The 20,533-nt window shown below is 48.7% G+C and overlaps 1 protein-coding gene across 1 annotated transcript in view; it reads right to left on the bottom strand.

Moving 5' to 3' along the window:
- Positions 1–4,367: 4,367 nt before the first annotated feature.
- LOC120838397 (ATP-dependent RNA helicase me31b) overlaps positions 4,368–20,533 on the bottom strand; it is a 47,455-nt gene continuing 31,289 nt past the window's right edge. Inside the window, exons 11-12 of the mRNA XM_040208312.3 lie at positions 13,230–13,330; positions 4,368–5,840 (exon numbers count right to left, since the gene is read on the bottom strand). Coding sequence (XP_040064246.1) covers positions 13,262–13,330 — 69 coding nt within the window. The 3' untranslated portion in view covers positions 4,368–5,840; positions 13,230–13,261. The remainder of the gene's footprint in view (positions 5,841–13,229; positions 13,331–20,533) is intronic.

Below are 20,533 nucleotides of genomic sequence, written 5' to 3'. Positions count from 1 at the left end.
CTGCTTTAGAGCAGTTTGTACCTGCTAGTAGGCATGCCTACTGAAACTGAAACTTGAAACTAGGGGCAATGCCAGAGAGAAAAGAGACAAAGTTGGGAAAGCATGCTCGCTCTCTCCAATTTCTGAGCTCTCAAGTGATTGTACCATAATAAATTCCCCATCACCTTTCCAAAATAAAGAAAAAACGCTATGTTCACTACGTAAAAAATGATCTCAGTTCATGCATCCGCAGGCAGGAGGAAACGTGGCCCTAATTTATTCACACCACATGACGAGCGCAACAAACTCACACGAGATTTACAAGAAAATATCGGTGGTGACTGAAGTTTCCCTAAAATTCTGCATGACCGGTCGTTTGCAGGACCGAATCATCTACTCAGGCGGTGTGCGTCGCTGTGCAAACGCCAACAGCACGAAGCATAAAAACGGCAGGTCTAGGACAACAATCCGGAGTCCATTGTTCAATTAAAACGACGTAATTTTGTTGAAAACGCCCGCAGCTTTTTACTCACGGTATGCGTCGAGAATCTTCCACATTTTGAAACGGAACGAAGGAAGATTTACTTTTAAAAGCGCTCACTGCGTCCTCCCGGACCAGCTGGACCGGATCAGCTGTCGACGACGGGACTGAAACCGCTGAATTTCAACCCCACAATAACCAATTTGCGCTTCGTGTTAGTATGGGCTTCTACCTCCAAGCACCGCACCACACACCACGAACGTTTCAACTCTTTGCCGCCCATCGCCATGTTGCACCGGTTGCACCAAACATATCTCTATGCACCAAACAGAACGAGATCGCCGAAGTCAACGGAGCGCTGTCGCGAACCTTGGCTTGTGGCTGCGCACTCGTGGACCCTGTGACTCCCTTCGCTTTCAAAGCACACACGACGATTACGAATGATACTTTCCGTCTTCCGGGACCATCAAGGGGCACTTCTCCGGTCACGTCTTCGCTACATGTGCTCGAAAACCGCGTCTAACGTGGTCGAACCGAAGCTGCCGAAGCAATACCGGCGCCATGTTGAACGTGCGTTGTTGCTAGATTCTCTCCGACCAAACAAAAACAACGAAAACAAACCGGCTCTAGCTTCCAGCGTACATCGGCGTTGCGCCGTGGCCAGATTTTCTCCGTCAGCCCTAACTTAAAGATGACCTACAGATGCAGCAACACTGGTATCAAGTTTTAACATGGCGGCCCCCACGGAGCGCCGTAAATTCTGAGGAGGGTGCATTGGAAGCGGCGGCGTGTACAAAATAAACTTTGCAGCCGAGTTCGAGACGTTGCCTTCTCTTTTAGAGCGCAGCTCTTAGGGGCCCGTTCCCGGCTTGAGCGGCGTCGCCGTCGCCGTCGGCGTCGGCGTAACCAAGGTCATCCCAAGGTCACGTGACCCCCAAGGTCACGTGACCCCTCCCAAGGTCATCTCAAGGTCACGTGACCCCGCGTGACCCCCTGAAGGTCACGTGACCCCTAAGGTCACGTGACCTTGGGGGTCACGTGGGGTCATCTTGGGATCACGTGACCCCCAAGGTCACGTGACCCCTTCCAAGGTCATCTCAAGGTCACGTGACCCCAAGATGACCCCACGTGACCCTTTGAAGGTCACGTGACCCCTCTGAGGTCACGTGGTCTCCTCCCCAAGGTCACGTGACCCCTTCCAAGGTCACGTGACCCCAAGGTGACCCCCACGTGACCCCCAGGTCACGTGACCCCTCTGAGGTCACGTGACCCCTCTGAGGTCACGTGACCCCCCGAGGTCACGTGACCCCTCCAGGTCACGTGACCCCCAAGGTCACGTGGGGGTCACCTTGGGGGTCACGTGACCTTGAGGTGACCCCCAGGTCACGCCTCCCCGAGGTCACGTCACCCCCCTCCCCGAAGTCACGTGACACCCCCCCCCCCCGAGGTCACGTGACCCCCCCCCCCCCCGGAGCATACTAAAGAATGAGGGGAGGAGGAGGAGAAGGGGGAGGGGTCTACCCTTAGTACCCTTCACTCCTCCTCAAGAGCTGCGCTCCAATTCGGCGTTACAGGGATTTGTAAACGGCTTTCACTTTTTTCTACCTTTTGTTGTGTTCTCTTTTCTGCCCCAGTCTCAGGTTTACAATCATGTTCAACTTACACCAGCTCACCTGCACCCTATTTTTTCTGACCAGTAAGTAGTAAGCCCAAGATCAGACTTCACATATTGCGCGCTTTCGGCACCGTGAGTCGCCCCCATAGGTGGAGGTGGTTTTCGCGTCGTCCACTTAAACTATGACGCACTGATATTTGGTTACTCTCTGCTTGCCCGCTGGCTTGCCAGAACCCGAAGAGACATGGAAACGGCAAAAAATGTGGACTCTTAAATACGATTGCAGGACACTCCGGCGATTTTTTCATGGTCGCTGATTTGCCTCAAAATTGGCTCAACACATCGATAGACATGGCTCTACGAGTTCCCCAAATATTGAGTGAAAATAAAATTTGCAGTTATTGAATTTTCGAATTTCGTGTTTCTCAAACCGGGAGCCCCTACTGGCAACATTGAAGTGTGACGACAGAAATGGTACGAAGTGGGCAGTAAGCCACGTTTCCTAACTGATTACAAGACGTTTGATGGTGAGAAAAGAGTGTTTGGTAATTGAGTCACTGAGAAGCACGCAAAAAACACTCGACATACTCTGTTTAAGACTACATGCACGACCTGAAAGTCTGTACCATGTGTGACGACACACCACTGAAGAGCGCGCGAAATTTCGAATGCTGGTTTCGGCATAATCTTCATTTACGGTTTTCACAATTGCTATTTTGAATTTCGAGAAAATGAATAGCATACCATGACGACTGAAGTCCGGGTAGTCAAAACATGCAATTTGTTTAGGTAGCCAAAAAACGGCCGGAGTACCCCTTTAAGTATCTATTCCACGATTACAAGAACTTCTATATTAGCCTGTATTCAACATTCTCACAAGGTGGAGAACAGAGGCACACTGGCAACAGTTAGCATTAACAGATTGCATTTTTAACTTTCATGCAGTCAGGGTAGAAAACCGCCAACGCTATCAATTAGGTGTGATCCTCTAAAGGGATACGTCAACGGAATTTGAAATATTCCCGTCGTGTCCAAAAATAGGTTGAATATGATCCACAATATCCGTAAATGACAATCGCACGTTTGTATTTTGAGCCTGGGTAGCTGTATTTTTCGTTATAAACGGCCCACTCTGGCAAGCGCTCGAAGGTGGTCCAGCGGAGACCACGTGACATCCAACGCAATCGTGACGTAGGTCGGCTCGGGACGAGCAAAGCTACGGCGAGGCTGACGTCGAGAGGATGGCCTAGTCGTTCCAGCCACCGAAGCGGCTGCTTTTGTACGAATTTTGAGTGACGGGTTAATCTTCTACAATCTTGTAGGACAATAGACTTCTGCGACGCACAAGACATTCTCGGGAAGAGGGGAGTTCCTCTTTCCCCTCTTCTCTCGTCGTGGCCGGAGGCGAGACACTCACCGTCAGTAGCTGTCAAGGTTCCTAGACGGGCATTACAAGCGACGCGTTAGCGACATCCACCAGGTGCTCTTTGCTAATCGTTTAATTAGTTTTAAAATTCCACTTCGAGACTTTTTAACAAGATATTGGTATGTTCGATGTGATACTGCTCCTTTGAACACAGACCAAAAAATGAGCGCCGAAATTTCGTTGCAGTACCCCCTTTCACAATATGCCAGTATTGTGCATATCAAACATGAAAAACAAAAATCCGAGATCACTTGTGCCAATTAGCATTCAGTGTGAACAATACAAAGGCATCGCTACCGAACACCAAACTTACCCACTCCAATCAAAAACAGAAACCTCAAGAGTATAAAAGATATAAATCCTTTATTTTGGCAGGTCACGTGTTATTTCGTTCCGATCACAAAACGCCGTAATCCGATATGGTCTTCACTTGAGCCAATGAACCAATCTTTCTAATTTTTGCCAATCGTCACTTTCTTAACTTGGTTGCATACAAAACTGGTGGGGAATCACCAAATACATCTTGCCATTTCAAATCGGAAATTAAACACACCAGGAGAATTCGTGTATGCCCTGGGAAACCTAGTCGTAAGCACAATTCTATTCGGATTTCCCCCACCCCAAAAAAAAAACTTTGCAAAAATTTGGCTTGGCCTAAATGGTCGAATGCATTTCTCGTGTGCACCCGTGGGGAGAGCAGCCGAGACAATGGGCAACCCCGGGAGGCCAAATAACCCGAGGTTTCGAAACTTCCGAAACCCAAACCGCGTCCGAGCGAACCGGGAAGTGACTGCAGCCCTGCGGAGGCGGCCCCCACCAGCGCCCTCGGACGAGGTGCCTTGGCCGTCTTTCCCCACAGGCCGTGGCACTTTGCAAGTCTACACAAGGCAGACTTCTGAAGGTGGTGTGAATAAGAGGACTGGAGAGGAAAAACAAAATGGCTCCCACATGAAAAAAAGAAAATAGAACAGGGAAGAACAAGAACTAGAAAACAGTCAAAAAGGGAGGCATGAGTTAGGGGCACCACTGAAGTAGTTTTAACGCACACATGCTCCATACCGCACAGTAAACAGTCTCAAATGTACACACTTGCTCTCTTGCAATGACTCATTCACGTGGACAGCACGCTGTCCCACATTCCTGTCTAGCAGTCCAGAAGATTCACCAGTCTCCTCAATTCAAAGAGTTATTTGTTTCGCATTCACCACACAGGCACTCAAAAAAAACAAAAAAACTTTAGACTTGCTTTTGGCAAACTTCAACAGTGGTGCATATTTACATTGAAACGTTTGGGAGAAGAAAAAAAAATTAAAACAAGATTCCGAGCCTCTCCATCCACCATCGAAAATAAAAGGAGCCCGTTTTCTCACTTGCCACGCAACTGCATGGGCAAAAGAAAGTCTGTTACACCTTGCCTAAAGCAAAATTTTTAGGGAAAAAAAAAAATAGATGAACACAAGATTAATCTATTTCTTAATGTGCTCCAACCCAATCACTGTAAAGAAATTCAGCAAATTTATAGTAGTGAACATATCTGGGAGCAAGTAGAAGTTCCACATTTCATGCAGCAGATTTCGAGAAAAAAATAGGCCAAGAAATATTGTGACGATGAATGAACAGTGGATAAAAGTCGCCCCCTCCCTCACCCTCCCCAACGCAACACTTCCCTTCTTGGCCAAATGCTACCGTCGGTCGTCTTTCGACAAAACCAGACTGCCGGCGCCACTGCAATAGCGATCTCTTACTTTTTCCAACGTGATGGCACCACCCCACCGCTGAGAAAAACATAGGTGAAAAGTGCAGCAGTCCCTGTTGCTTCTGACTGTGGTCTCCTTTGGGGGTAGAGGGAGAGAGAGCCCTCCCCTCGTCCCCCTGTCCCTTGTAGTAGAGTCCCACGCAACAAACACAAAGAAAATTCCCCACACAGGACTTGCGGCGGCCTTGGCGGAGGGGTGGTCGGACCTCTTCGAAACGCCAGTCGCCTCAACGATCGCCTCTTTTCATTTGTTTGGTCCTGTACACGAGAGGCACGGCAGGCGGGCAAACAATTTGGGGCACGGCGGAGGAAGCCAGTCCTGGTGAGCATCCGCAGAGCGACGACAACGAAACGGAGTTTCTCCTCGGCCAAGGCCACGTCCAGCTCGGGGAGGGAGGGGCTCCTTTGACTTGCGAATAAATTATGAGGGATGAGCACTTCAATAAATACTTGTTCACTCAGGCACGCTCAGTTCTCTTCCTCTCGTTTCTTGTCGACTTGAGCACAGGCACGCACACACATCCACACTCACTCTTCTGTACAATATGGAAACAGACTTCTGGGAAGTGGTGTACAAAAAGTTCTGCAAATGAAAAGAAAAAAGGAGGCAGCGGTTACTGGTGGTGCTCCAAGCGCAGCACGAAGCACCTTACAATGATACACCTGAGGATAAAAAAAAAAGTCTCTAGATGGACTGGCTAAGGTCGTATGCCGCTAGGTTTCACATTTCTCCCAATCCTAGTATAGAGCTTGCGGGTTACTTTTGTTAAAAGCCGGAAATTAATCTGGCTTCGTCGACTCAATGGGCTTTTAAGTGCAATAGACTCAAAATATTGAACACTTTATTCTAAACCTAGGTTAACGAAAACTGTGGAGCAGTCGTGACAAACGCACAAGCAACTTTATGGCAAGCACTACGCATTAATTAGAAAGCTACACCTCTAGACTAACAAACATTTTTTTGCTGGGAGTGTATAAACTCCGCGACTGAAGTTACTTTCCCTGCGGCTCAGGGTCGTAGTTATACCGACCTTAACGCGATGCAACCAACATTTTAATCACTGAAAACTATATCCAAGTGGCCTAATTAATTACTTACAGCAGCTCCGGTAGCACAATATCTAATAAAAACTTCAAAAAACAAGTGTTTTCGCACTTCCATAATCCGCGACGACACAACCGAGCGCAGCCATCTTGGTATCAAATGAAAGAGCATTTCGTCATCCACCCGTTTCCCGCGTCTGCTCTCGTCTCCCACGTAAAGCAGACAAAAAAACAAAACTTATAGCGCCCATAAACAGGAAGAGCGGCGTCCGATTGGACCCCATCGCCACGTCACCCACGGCGCGTTTCGTCATTGGCCGGCTCCATGGTTGCCCCCAGCAACCGCCGCCGGGAGCTACCTGCGTGCGCGAAGCCACTCTTCCATTGCTCTTTGTTCGTAACAAGAAGTGTGCATCTTATATTCGTTTCGTCTCGCGAATATCAGCTTGAAAGTAACAGTTTCCAGTTAGTTTTCGTTTGGATATTTCCTCATCGCAATGGGACACTCGTTCCCACAGAAGCGAAAAACGAAACAATGTTTCAGCAAACGCAAACGCAAGGCCTGGAATTGCGGCAGAAAGAAACCGAACGCTCCTAACGATGTCCCTTCGAACGAATCAAAGGTGATTTCCGAGTATCGTGCGGCATCACCGGTGACCCAGGATGCCACTAAACTTCCTTGTACCTGGAGTGCTGGATGTTCTACGGAGAGTGCTCACATTGTACCTCGCTACGTGACTACCAGGAAGGCGCAGGCATTGTCAAAAACTAATGCGGAGCGTCATCAATCCCACTCCTTAACACCCACCGAACAAAGGTACAGCCAGACGGAGAAGGAGGCTTTGGCGATCACCTAGGCCATTCAGCGATTTGATGAATACATCCGAGGTCTACAGTTTGTGGTGGAGACCGACCACCTGCCCTTGACGTCTTTATTCGGTAGCATGGATGTAGATATGCTCCACCAACGGTCCAACGCCTCCACCTTAAATTGATGATGGCGACGGCCGACACTTTGTTCAGGGCGCCGTTAGAGCAGGCATCACCAGCGGTCAGTGCCGTGGATCTCTTCATCAAGAGCGTGGTCCAGGGCATCCAGGACAAGTCGCCAGTGAGACTCCACAGGTTGCATCAAGAGCAAGCTTCAGACGGCGAGTGAGTCATTCTCTTGAAGTACTGTGAACAAGGCTGGCCTGTGAAACCCAAAGTGGCGGTGAATCTCCTCAAGTACTGAAAACATAGGGGCGAGTTCAAGGTGTGCAACGGGTTGCTCCTCAAGGGGAGTTGCCTAGTCGTCCCAGCATCACTTCAGGCCGAGATTCTTGGGTTCATCCACGAGGGTAACCAAGGCGTGAATCGTCGTCGCGCTTGAGCACGTGACTCGGTGTGGTGGCCTGGTGTGAGTAAACAGATCAAGTCCATGGTGGAGGACTGAACGGTGCGCTACTACAAGGATTCAGCGTGCTGAACCTCTCATCTCATCACCTTCCCCCGAAGTCCCCTGGCAGCAGCTGGGAATAGATTTGTTTCATTTCAACGGTCGAGACCTCTTGTTGATTGTTGACTACTTTTCACGGTACCCAGTAGTTACCGCACTCAAGAGCACTACATGTTACTTAGTACTTGGTGATCACTGCTGTGAAGGGCGTGCTTGCGCGTTTTGGCATTTCAGAGGTCGTTTGCAGCAACAACGACCCGCAGTTTGCAGCTGCTGAGTTTGCCAACTTCGCGCGGACTACGGTTTCGTGCACACAAAAAGCAGCCTGCACTACCTGCAGTCCAATGGGAAGTCGAATGTGCGATCCAGACCGTCAAGGACCTACTGCGAAAGAGCGACGATCCGTTCCTGGCACTCGCAGTGATGTGATCGACTAAAGCAGGCGACGGCAACGGGAACATCGTTCACCGTGCTAAGCCTTTCTGCTTTGAACGAGCTGCTTCGGCGTGTGAAATGCAAACTCTGCGGCAGCTCGGTAAACATCTCGAAAGGAGGCCGAGAATATGGAATTGCCGTGAAACTGATCTTGAATTGTGACGCATGCGGAGAAGTGAATAGCACTTGGAGTTCGCCGAGAGTAGACGGGGACGCAAAGTGCAATCCGTTCGAGGTGAACGTGCTTGCAACTCGTGCTGTTCTCAGTACGGGGAACGGATAGACAGTACTCAATGACTTTTGTGCCGCCCTGAACATTTCTAAGCGAGGCATGCACACGAAGACGTACCAGAACTACGTCAAGAAGAAGCTCAACCCTGCCGCTCGGAGGGCTGCTGCACACGTAATCGGCGAGTGCGTGGATGCGGTGAAAGCGCTGTACTCAGATTTGGACTTCGGAAATCCCGGAAATATAGCGGTCTCCTTCGATGGGTCGTGGCTGACTAGAGGCCATTCATCACACATCTGTGTGGAAACTGTTATTGAGCTATTCACAGGCTATGTGCTCGATTTTGTCGTGCTTTCAAACTTTTGCTTGGGTTGCGAACTTGGCCCAAAAGAAGGTGACCCTGGGCATGAACAGTGGCGAGCTGGCCACAGGTGCCAAATGAACAGCTCAAGTAAGCCTGGCCAGATGGAAGTCGAAGCTGCCGCAGTCTTCTTTGGTCGTTCGTGGAAACAGCATCGACTCCGCTACACCACCATGCTGAGCGATGGTGATAGCCGGGCTTTCAACAACCTCCAAGCGGACAAGGTGTATGGTTTTGTGCCCATTGAAAAAGAGGACTGCATAAATCATGTGAGCAAGCGAATGGGTACTGCTCTCCGAAACCTCGTCCAAAAACAGAAGGGAGAGGGCAGGCCAAGCCTTGGTGGCAAAGGGAAGCTAACGGGTGAGCTGATCACAAAGCTCACGATGTACTACGGCTGGGCACTGAAGGGACACCAGGGCGACATCGATGGGATGCAGAACGCTGTTCTGGCTACGTACAACCATGTGACATCCACCGACGCCCAGCCAAACCACTCGCTCTGCCCCAAAGGGACAAGACTCCTGGTGCAAGCAGAACAAGGCTGCGGCAAAAAGCAGCCTGCACCCAAGCATCGCTACAACCTGCCACAATATGTCGCAGAAGCCTTGCTTCCAGTGGACATGCGTCTCTCCGACAGGAAACTGCTGGAACGCTGCCAGCGAAGGAAGACGCAGAACTCGAACGAGAGCCTGCACGCTGTAATTTGGTCATTGGTGTCAAAAAGCAGGCATGCCCCCTTGTACACTGTTGAAGCTGCCGTAGCTGAGGCAGTGATGAGGTTCAATGCAGGAAAAGAGTGTGCGACAGAGGCGATTTTGAGAGAGCTGAACATCAACGTGGACAGCAGCAGCCTTCAAAGGTGCGGCGAGAAGGATCACCACCGGCTCGCTGCATCTGACAAGAAGCATAAGCAGGCTGAGAACTTTCGGCATGCAATGAAAAGGAAGCGGACCAGTGTAAACGAAAAGGACTATGTGCCTGGTGGTTTCTAGAGTCGAAGCTAGCTGGATTCACTCACTACCTCTGTGTAAATAAAGCGTCTTCATGTTTTAAACTTCTTTTCTTGTTTTCTCAAAACTACTTTTCGTGCCACAATGCGGGCTGTTGCCCACGATATCTCTGGATGCACTGGTTTAATTTGCATGATTCTTGTTGCATATGAAAGCTTAAGAACTGGTCAGTGCAACCATACCAAGAGAATGTAATATTTATTTGTTAAATTATATTTTAATTAGCGGCTAAATTAATCATGTGTTTGTTGTTCTTCAAGGCCTTACTAGATAAGAGCACAATATTTTTTCTGATAAAGCTAAAATTAAAATGGTGGTATGGTTGCACTCTCCGGTCTTTCTAGAACATGTACACATAAAATTTATATCAGTCATTAAAGAGGAAGTTATAAAAAAGTTGGGCAAAATGACCTACCATGATGTCATCATTATCTTAAGATATATAAGTGTTAGACAAAAAGTGACTGGATATTTGCTTAGAGCTTATCAAAGAGCACTATGTATCGAAATTTCAACTGTGTAAGTTAAAAATTAATGAAAATAGCCATAAGAGCAGTGTCTGCCCTTAATTCCCGCATGGTAGGCGGCGTGGGCTTGAACGCCCACGCCGCCTACCGTGCCCTCAGGAGCGGGCCAACTCGCGCGGCGGCGCCTTCGACCCGGCTGTGTGGCCGCGCTACTCTGTCCACTTTGCTACTCCCACATCCAGTTCCAAGTAACCATGACAACCAATCACGTGGTGACCTTGAATGCTGCGACGAGCGGTCGCAGCTTTTCTTTTTCGCACGGTGACTGTTTCGCGCCGCTGCTCTTCGGTGTGGGCGTGCACTCCCACGTTGCTGAGCAACGGCGCGTTATCGGTGGCCGCGCAACTGACGTTATCTAGATAAGCGTCATGGCGAGCCGGGGCACGTATCACCCACAAAAGGACCTCAAAACGAAGGTAAAGACACTGCAAGAGGTTGACCAAGGCACCCTTTCCAAGACTGAAATAGCGAAGAAACATTAATTCGGAGAGCACTCTACCAACATACATAAAGAACAGGGAGGCCATCTTCGTTGGATATGAAAAGGAGCATAGACCTTCCAGGAAGAGCCTGCGGACGTCAGCGCATCCCCAGGCTGAAGACGCTCTCGTCATGTGGATAAAACAACCTTCCACTGAGTAGGCCAATGATTGCAGCCAAGGCGATGGAGTTCGGAAGCGAGATAGCTATTGAATAATTTTCAGCATCACACAGGTGGCCGTCGCGGTTCAAGGAATGTCACGGCGTTACTTTCAAGACAGTTTGTGGTGAGAAGGCGGACGTGGAAAGAGCCAGATGCAAAGAGTGGCTATCCGGAAAGCTGAAGGATTGCCTTGCGTCCTTCTAGCTCAACGTTTTAATGCAGACGAGACGGGCAAGGAGCAATGTTGATTGCTCATGATCGGAAAAGCTGCTAAGCCTCGCTGCTTCAAAGGTGCGAGGACCCTTCCCGTCGATTACTTTGCAAACAGAAAGGCATGGATGACCATGAATTTCTTTTCAGACTGCCTCCATGCACTTGATAGAAAATTTGCTTCGAAAGGCCGGAATATTCTGCTTTTTGTAGACACTGAAAATTTGCTTCAAAGGGCCTACATGCGATTCGCTTGGTGTTCCTGCTAAAGAACACGACGTCAGTGCTGCAGCCAATGGATATGGATATCATCCAGAACTTAAAAACCTTGTACCGAAGGCGCATCGTGGAGGATGCTGTTTGTGTCTAAACAGTGAGAGAAGACTACGCCATCAATCTTCTCGGCACAATTCACATTCTTGTCACCGCGTGGAACTCCATCAAGCCGAAGGCCATTGCCAATTGTTTTCGGAAATACGGCTTCGGCAAACCTGCAGCTGGAGGTGACGTGGAAGAGGCAGTGCAGATTTCGTCTGCCGACGACTGCTTTCCTGACAGCGCCAGCGGTGTACAGTTGAACCTCTTTATAATGAACACTGATATAGCGAATTATCGGATAGAGCAAACGAACCACGAAGTTTGGTTGATCATGCTTTATTTGGATGGGCTTTCTAGTTATACAACGAAACCGAAACTGAAATCTGACGCACTACCAGTTATAGCGAAGCAATTCCTACTTCTGTTGTGTCACAAAAACCATGAAGGTTATTAAAAGTAGAAAAAATACAAAAAGTAATTTCTAAATGAAAAATTCCGTAAGTTTAGATTGCCCGATGTGCAAAAATGCGCGTTTCGGGAGGTAGCGTCACCTATGAACAGAGTGTATAACGGCGGTTGCACCGTGTCTGGCCTCTATGGGAGGCATCAAGAACCAGTGAGGACTAAAGCCAACCGCCAACCACGCCACTCGTAGCAGAGCTGCAAATGGCGACGAAGCTAAAAGCTGTCTCGCTGGAGACAAAAGTGAAGGTTTTGAGGGTGGTGGACAGCGGTCTGAAGAAACGACGTCCCCACGGACTTTGAGCTTGCACCAAGCACTATATCTACCATCCTGAGTGCAAGGAAGACAATTGAAGTATGCTACGCAAACACCGTCAAGACTGACTGAAGGCCTTAAGACCTGGATGAGGCCCTGTTCTTATGGTTTAAGGACATAAGGGCGTGAAATCTGCCAGTGTCTGGTCAGCTTCTTGAAACGAAAGCAATCAGTCTGGCGTGTCTTTTAGGCCATGACGATTTCAGCGCGAGAAGCGGTTGGCTCCAGCATGGTGGCTCCAGGTAAGAGGCTCCAGCCCAAAATCACGTCTTCAAATAAATGGAATAATAGATCCAGCTAACATCATTTCTCGTGTTGCAATCTATTTTTTTAATGTTGCTTAATGACAGGTCGCATGGTCCGCGATAGCACGTTTTTATACCCTAGTACTGTGCAAATTCTTGCACAGGCTCGATTGCAGGAACATTTGCGTCAATTTGTGTGTACTTTTACAATGAATATTGCATTTAGCGAACAAATTTCCGCTCCCGATGCTAGTTCGTTATAACGAGGTTCGACTGCATTCCTGGACGGCATAACTTTTGATAGCTATGCAGAGGCGGACACCGGGTGCCTAATAACAGACGCCGAGATCATTCAGGCTACGTGCCCTCAACAGGCCCCTTCAGCCCTCAGTGGCAAAGATTCTGATGCCAGCAAAGAAACCGGCACCTTGCTCGCAGCAGTCTTATTTGGTAGCTTGATGAAACTCTCGGTCTAACAGCCCCCTAAACCAGCATTTCCGAGTGTCAAGCGAGCCCTAAACAAGCGTTTAACGCATCCTCAAAAGTGGTCCCTCAATTTCTGCCCTATAACATTGCCTGCAACAATCGTGGTAGTGGCACCGCAGCGACGCTTTCGGTCGAAGACTCTAAGCGCCCTACCTACGAGATAAGAGTTGCAACAATCCCTTCCTCAGACGGGATGGCCAATCGGACCAGACCGAAGCCCCGTAAACAGGCTTCTGCACACTTACCACAGTTTTGCACTACTGAAGAGACGACTTGTCTATTTGTTGGCGTTTGCTTCTGGATCCTCCATCTGCAGGTCTGCCACGTAGAGGTTCTTGTCGATGACCTGGGAAAGAAGAAAACACGACGCTGAGAATCATCCCCTCGTGTCTGCCGTCGTCACCCGGAAGCCTAAGATCATCAGCTGCGTTGTTGTCCGCACTGCTCCGTAGGTAGCAGAACTGACTGTATGCTCATCATGACAAAGAAAGAGGCAGTTTTTTGCAGCCTCAATACTGAAAATACAACAGCCTGGCCCACAAATAGGGAACTTGAAAAGGGTGCCTCGCTCGTCAACATCGAGGCAGATCTCCAAAAGGAAAGGATTTGTGCGTGGTTTGTACAGCATGAAATAGTACATAAGATATTTGTTTACCAGCAAGAAACACTAATATTATGGTAAAATAACAACCAAATCTTAAATGCCCACTAAAACTATCCAAATTCACAAGGAAACAAGTGACACTCCATGCAGAGCCCGGCTTTTCCTACCATGGTTCACAAGGCGAGGATGAGAAGTACTACCGTCACTTCCCGTACAAACGCAACGCCCCCCCCCCTCTCTCTCTCTCTGAGAGGTCACCCACTCCCTTTTGGCAGGATATAAACAAGTCAAACCTCGATATATTTAACACGGATATATAGAATTATTGCCTATATCGAACGCTTTCTATATCACGCGGAAAATCTCTGGCATTTTTTATTTTTTATTTCGAACGGGGTCAGGCATAAAATGGATATATCGAACTCCGCCACCCCAAACAGCCCGCACTCTTTTGACAGGCGGCGAGCTTTCCCGCAACACCCTTGAAGATAGCAGTGGCGCAGTGGGCGTTTCCGACTGCCGACACATAACACCGAGGGCGCCATTTGAACTTAGCGGCGCACGCACGCCGCTGCCTGGATAGTTTGTCGCAACGTCAACGACGCACTGCATTTGCCACACAGACTCTCCCTCCTTGGTATTATCAGTAGTGCTACGCGTGTGATCGTAGTTTTTTCGTGTCGTGTTGCCTTGCGCGAGTGATGACTCCAAACTATGGTGTACTAGAACTGGGCAGTGTGTCGTCCGCGCCGAGAAGCAACGGAGGGAGGTGGTCGGCGCAGCGATGACTGCGCGCAAGGACGCCAGGGGGCGCTGCGGGTAACAGGCGTGCTCCTTCCCGCTGGGATTGCGTGTGGTCGTACTGCTTGTGATCGCGTGGTTCGCGTCGTCGCCTTGTTTTGCTGCAGTTTTTTTTTTTTTTTTAATGGTTGAGTGAAATGGATTGTGATTGGCGCCGTTCAGTGGGATGTAAACAACGCGTGCAATTACGAAAAAACGGCGGGACAAGAGAGACGGAACGCGTTTTGTGCCGGTGCAGTGATTTCCCTACACCCCTCTACGGGGGTGTAGTCCCCCCTTGTTTTTCCGAAAGCACCCCTCCCTTTAATTCACAACTACTCTTATATTCTCAATGCCCCCGAACCCCCCCCCCCCCCCCCCCCCCTAACCTCAATTCCTGGGGGCCGTGCCGGGTTGCAACAGTGGCTACCGGTCCTGCAAAGAAGCCCGTTCCCTTTTTCGTGCCCCTCTCGAGTTCGATCGGCGTCAGTCGTCGTCCCGAAACATTAAAAGGAGTGACAGTTATAGCGAGTTCGTTTCACACGCACTGGCACCGTTCGAGTTCTCTCCCAGAATGCATCGCACTCACAGAGTGTTGCACGGAAAACTGGACTCAAACGAACTCGCCAAATGCACCGAGTGCAGAAGACTGATGCTGCCGCCACCTATGTTGTGGTAAAGGTACCGACTTCAAACCGAAACTAGCGCCTTTCTGTTCGGAGTGATGCGTGGAAATGCGAGAGTGCAGTCGCTACCACTGTGGTCGCTACCAACGTTTATCTACAAACTTTGGTCGCTGCAACCTGTAGTTTATAGTTGCGATGACTTCAAGCAGCTAGGCTGCCTTAGAGATAATTACAGACGGCGTAAATTTCCGCGACCAGCTGTCTACAAAGCAGCTGGTTGCGATCTTTCAATGCTTATAACCGTTTACACTGAAGAAAACTGATGATGCTGTCCGAGCAGAAGCTTGATCCGTTTGAGCATAGTATTACGCATGAACCACTGAAAGGGTACGGCTTCAAACTAGCCTGTTGGAATATCCAGCAAAACTGAGACTTTCGATTTGGATCGGCATTATAGGTGGACTAGATATTAGCCTTGGTGAGGGCGTCGAGAACGAGAGCTTTCTCGAACAAAATACGACGGGGCAAGTTAACTGACGTAGGTAAATGTTAAACATGATGATGTTGCCCAATCCTGGGGTAAAGTCTCCATCTTTAGATTTCTCTTATGCTTCTTTGGCAGTCAGAGGTTTCTGCTGAGGGAGTTTTGTCGACAAATGTTAAATTTTTCACCCGCACACGGATGGTGATAGACATCTCGGGGGCCGCTGTAGCGTTTGTTCTGAGCATTTCTTTACACACTGGTATATTTCAGCGTTTGTACGGCAACGGAGCGATTTAAAACCTGCAAATAAATCACGGGTTGTCAATTGCATCCTTCGTGAAATAGCAGACGCTCACAATTCAAGCTCGCGTTTGATTTCGTTGCCCGTGGGACGCCATTTCTATCAGAAAATCTACTCTTTTTTTTCCGTTCGGTTCCGCGACACATCGTAGCAGACGAACCCCCGTCGTCTGCTCCCGCTCCTCGCCGGCCCCACCGGAGCGAGGCATGACGGGATTGCATTTTGGCGCACTCCCGATTTTCTCGGTGCAGCGAGTGCATGCACGCGTGGGGTGTCAGCGCTGAAACGAACTCGGAGAGTGCAACCACTCGTGGAGTGCCGGCCGAAACAAACCCGTTCCACGCTGCGAGTGGGCACGCGTGGGCACGAGTGCCGTGAAACGAACTCGCTATTAAACTCTGCTTCATGTAATGCAGGCAGTCATGACAGTCGTCCTCCATTTTTTTTTTCCCGACTTTTTGCACTCTAAAGTATCTGCTAAATCTGTTTTACAGACACCGGTTTGGACACGCCGAAGGGTCCTGTGCACGCTGACTGCATTAGAAAGGCTTGGAGAAGTGACTGTGAAAATGCGACGTTAAAGGTTATGGCCTCACATCAGCAAATGTTTTTTTTCCTAATAGCTTTAAAAAGATATGAGGGTTGGCCCAGCACTCAGTCTCTTCAATGAGGAGGTGTTAAGAGGCCTCTTTTTTTACCGTAAGAATATTGAAGGGTCTTATGGCCCAGCGGAAGATACCGAGTCATTTATCCTGAAGATGTCGAAGCTCATCAAGATCATGACCTCACGTTGGAGAATGTAGAGGTACTAAACGCCACAGGCGCCGACTATGGGGGAGCTGGGTAGCCCCCCTCTCCCGAGCTCTTGGGAAAAGCAAGTACCATCGCCTCCGGAATCCTTGGGTGCACCTCATTAATCTGATCAGTGCGCTGGTGCCCAGTGCATAATTAAAAATTTATCTGTGCGCCCTGGTGCCCACACATATCAATACAGCTGGTGATCAGTGGATAAAGAACTTATCCACTGTGCATGGTTACTACCAGAGCTGGTGAGTGGATACATTTTTCTAACTATTCGCACAGTCCTGTTTGAAGACCCTACGTAGTAACAGCAAACACGATAAAGTCTAGTACTAGAAATTCCTTCGAAAGCCCGTGGAAGTAGTTGCGACAGTCGACAGTGGCACCTCCATGCAGCGTAGACTATATAATCCGTTTTGTAAGCCCCATTTTGTTTTCCGAAACGGTCACAAAAGCACAGATTTGTTTAGGTATCATGCCATCAGCACGCTTATCCTACGTTATCCAGGGGATTAGACACGTTTGGGACGTCTCTTTCAAGAGACTTCCCGAACGTTTCCCTGGGGGATGGATTTCCCGCCTATTCAGAACGCAACATTGTTAGCGCGAACAAGCGATCGCCAGTTTTTTTATGAGAAGCCAAAGGATCTCAGCAAAGTTCTAATTCCTGGGGAAAAAGCTCATTTGGGTCTATAATGCAGGTGATAAAAGTTCGTCCTCACTAATACTCTTTCGAAGTAAATCCGAGAAAGCGCCAATGTCTTGTTCGCGCTAGCAGTGTCGGGATGTGTACTGTGGCGTCCTGCCCGAAGATGCACGTCTCGGGCAAAGCATTTGGCAACGAATTAGTGCGATAAATAATATGTGAAACAGCAGAAATAAAGAATACCGTAAAGAGTTAGCCAAACAATACGAAACAATCAAACTCGTGAGGAACGCCAAGCCAGCCAAGCGCTACCGCTGCCTGCGCTCCGCACTCCGGCAGCACGCCTACTACACGTTGCGCCCTCTCGCGGCCACCGATCTGGTCATCGCTGAAAGAGCCCCCCTTCCGCCGGCGCTCGCTACACTGCCCAGTCTTCTAGTACACCATATCCAAACGCTAAAAAATGGACGTCCCCGACAGTTGCTGCAAAACTGGAAGCTATCCAGCGGGTTGAGAATGGAGAAAAAAAGCCGAGTCGCCGAAGCTTTAGGCCTACCAAGAAGCACTTTGAGTGCTCTACTGAAAAACAAGAGTGACATAAAGGCCAAGGCAGAATAGAACCAGCACTCAGACGCGCGGCATGTACGCAAAGCTGCCTTTGAAGATGTTGAGAAGTCGCTGCACGAACGGTTCATCGACACAAGGGCCCGGAATATTCCTGTATCCGGACCGATGTTACAACAGAAGGCCAAGAACTGCATTCATTCTCGGCGCCGAGAACTTCAATGCCAGTAGCGGTTGGCTCCAACGTTTTAAGGCCCGCTTTAACATTGTTGGGAAGACAGTCTCGGGGGAAAGTGAGGACACCAATGAAGAGGAAATCCAGAACTGGCTTGATCAAGAGTGGCCCCAGGTTCTCGCCAAGTATGAGCCGCACCAGATATTTAAGGGGGGAGGCTGGTCTTTAACTTTTTGTTTTTTATTGTTCATTTATCAAGCTGAAATTTAGTATACTGATGTATTTCTTAGTGGTGATTTCAAATGTGCAATTAGTTTTCAAATAGCTTTACTAGATCCTGAGTTACCAATAAATTTGTCATTTTAATTAGGTCCTCTTTACGGGTCGTTAGCGTAAGAGTTTTCAGAATATATCAGAAATTTTTATAGAATTGCATTTACCAAGACATGTTTTGTGCGGTGATGCTATTTTTGTTGCTTTATATATCATACAATAATTTTAATTAATTAGTCTCAAAAAGATATAGCCTCCCGTTTTATGCAACTTGATTGCAAATGTTTTTTACCAATGTAATATTATTAAATCAGTCTTAAAATAGCATCACCGCACAAAACATGTCTTGGTGAATGCAATTCTGTAAAAGTTTCCAATATATTTTGAACAATTTTATGGTAACAGCCCGTAAGGAGGACCTAATTAAAATTACAAATTTATTAATACCTCAGCATCTAGTAGAGCTATCTGAAAACAAATTGCATATTTGAAATCACCACAGAGAAATACATCAGTATACTAAATTTCAGCACTATAAATGGAAAATAAAAAACCAAAAGTTAAAGACCAGCCTCCCCCCTTAATGCGGACGAAACAGGCCTCTTTTGGCAAATGCTCCCTCGACAAATGCTGGACACCTGTGGAGATGCGTGCCACAGCGGTAAGCAAGGCAAGGCCCGTGTGACAGTTCTACTGGCTGCCAATATGGATGGAAGCACGAAGCTGGAGCCACTTGTCACAGGCAAGTTTCAAACCCCGAGGTGCATGCGCAACTTCCCCAGTATTCCGGTGACATATACCTTCAACAAGTCATGGGTGACTCGGGATATATTCTAAAAATGGTTGAAAGCGTGGGATTCGGACCTGGCACGTCGGGGCCAGAAGGTATGCCTCATAGTTGACAATTGCATGGCAGACCACACCGATGTCCAGCTGAGCAATATTGAAATGAAGTTTTTACCACCTAACACCACGTCCAAGCTGCAACCATTGGACCAGGGCATTATTCGCACTTGCAAGTCCATCTATAAGCGTTGGTTGATTGACATTTTGCTTGTTAAACTCCGGATAGGCCAAGATCTAGAGATAGACCTTTTGGGTGAGATTCAAATGCTGAAAGCCTCTTGGGACAGCGTCAAGCAGGCAACAGTAGCTAGCTGCGTACAGCATGTGGGCTTCGTTGGCCGCGCTGAAGAAGCTTCACATGAAGCAACCGAAGAAGGAATGGACGGTGCAGAGGAGAAATGCAAGCTCGAAGAAGCCTGGAGCAAGTTGGAGTGCTTTGTTGGTGCTGAGCCACAAAGCATGTGCAGTGATGACTGTTGGCAGTGACGACACCACCGGAACAACGGCGGAGTTGACAAACGTGCAGATCGCAGTGGAAGTTACAGCTGAGCGGCCAAGCAAAGACGTTGCCGAGGTTGATTCCGCAAGCACTGATGGTGCTCCGCTCCCAACTTCAACTGAGGCTGTAGCTGCTTTGGCCCTTCTACGCCGCTACTGCGGCGCAATAGAAGGCACGGGCCTATCGCTTCTTGATCGTTTAGACTATGTTGAGGACGCCTTAGTTAAACACGCCTTTGCCAACAAGAAGCAGGCTATCCTGCAGCAGTACTTTCAGCCAAAATAAATACTTTGTTTAAAGCTTCAAGTGAGTATTTACTGCACCACGGGTGGTTCATTGATTGATTTGTACAGTGGGGTATTTTTTTTCCTTATTTTAATTCAGCCTTTGAGCGAGAGATTTCCCAGCTCCCGCAAGCTGAGCAGCACGGCGGCGTGCCGTAGCAGACGACACGCGGCGGCTCCCGCCTCTGCGGTCGGTTGGCACGCATGTACTGCCTGTCGGCGCTTCGCGGAGCGTGACGGCCACGCGCTTTTAACAAGTTTTTGACAAGTTTTTGATGTGATTTAATATATCGAATTCTGGCTATATCGAACTATTTCGCCATCACCGCACAGTTCGATATATCGAGGTTCGACTGTAGGTTGAAAATTCTGAAACGGTCCACTCCCACCCTTCCACTCTGACATCATTATACATGTTACTGGTACCTGCAACAAGGGAATCTGTTGCGGTTTCCCGCGTGTCGTGGGGCTACGGATTGCAAACCTGCTGCTGCGGTATCAATTCTGGTGACACGGGAGATCATGGCAAGTTCTTGCATGTTGAACTAGCCGTGGAATGCGAACTTACCAGGTCTGGGACCTGGCTGGCGGAGTACATGCTCGTAGCAGGACACAGACTCCAGACACAGGAAACTAAGAGCTACCCCTAAGCTCAGCCCACTGGTC

Source organism: Ixodes scapularis, unplaced genomic scaffold (genome assembly GCF_016920785.2).
Source record: "Ixodes scapularis isolate PalLabHiFi unplaced genomic scaffold, ASM1692078v2 PGA_scaffold0__279_contigs__length_252992795, whole genome shotgun sequence".
NCBI lineage: Eukaryota > Metazoa > Arthropoda > Arachnida > Ixodida > Ixodidae > Ixodes > Ixodes scapularis.
Note: the sequence above shows the minus strand (reverse complement) of the source record. Positions and strands in the feature narration are given on the sequence as shown.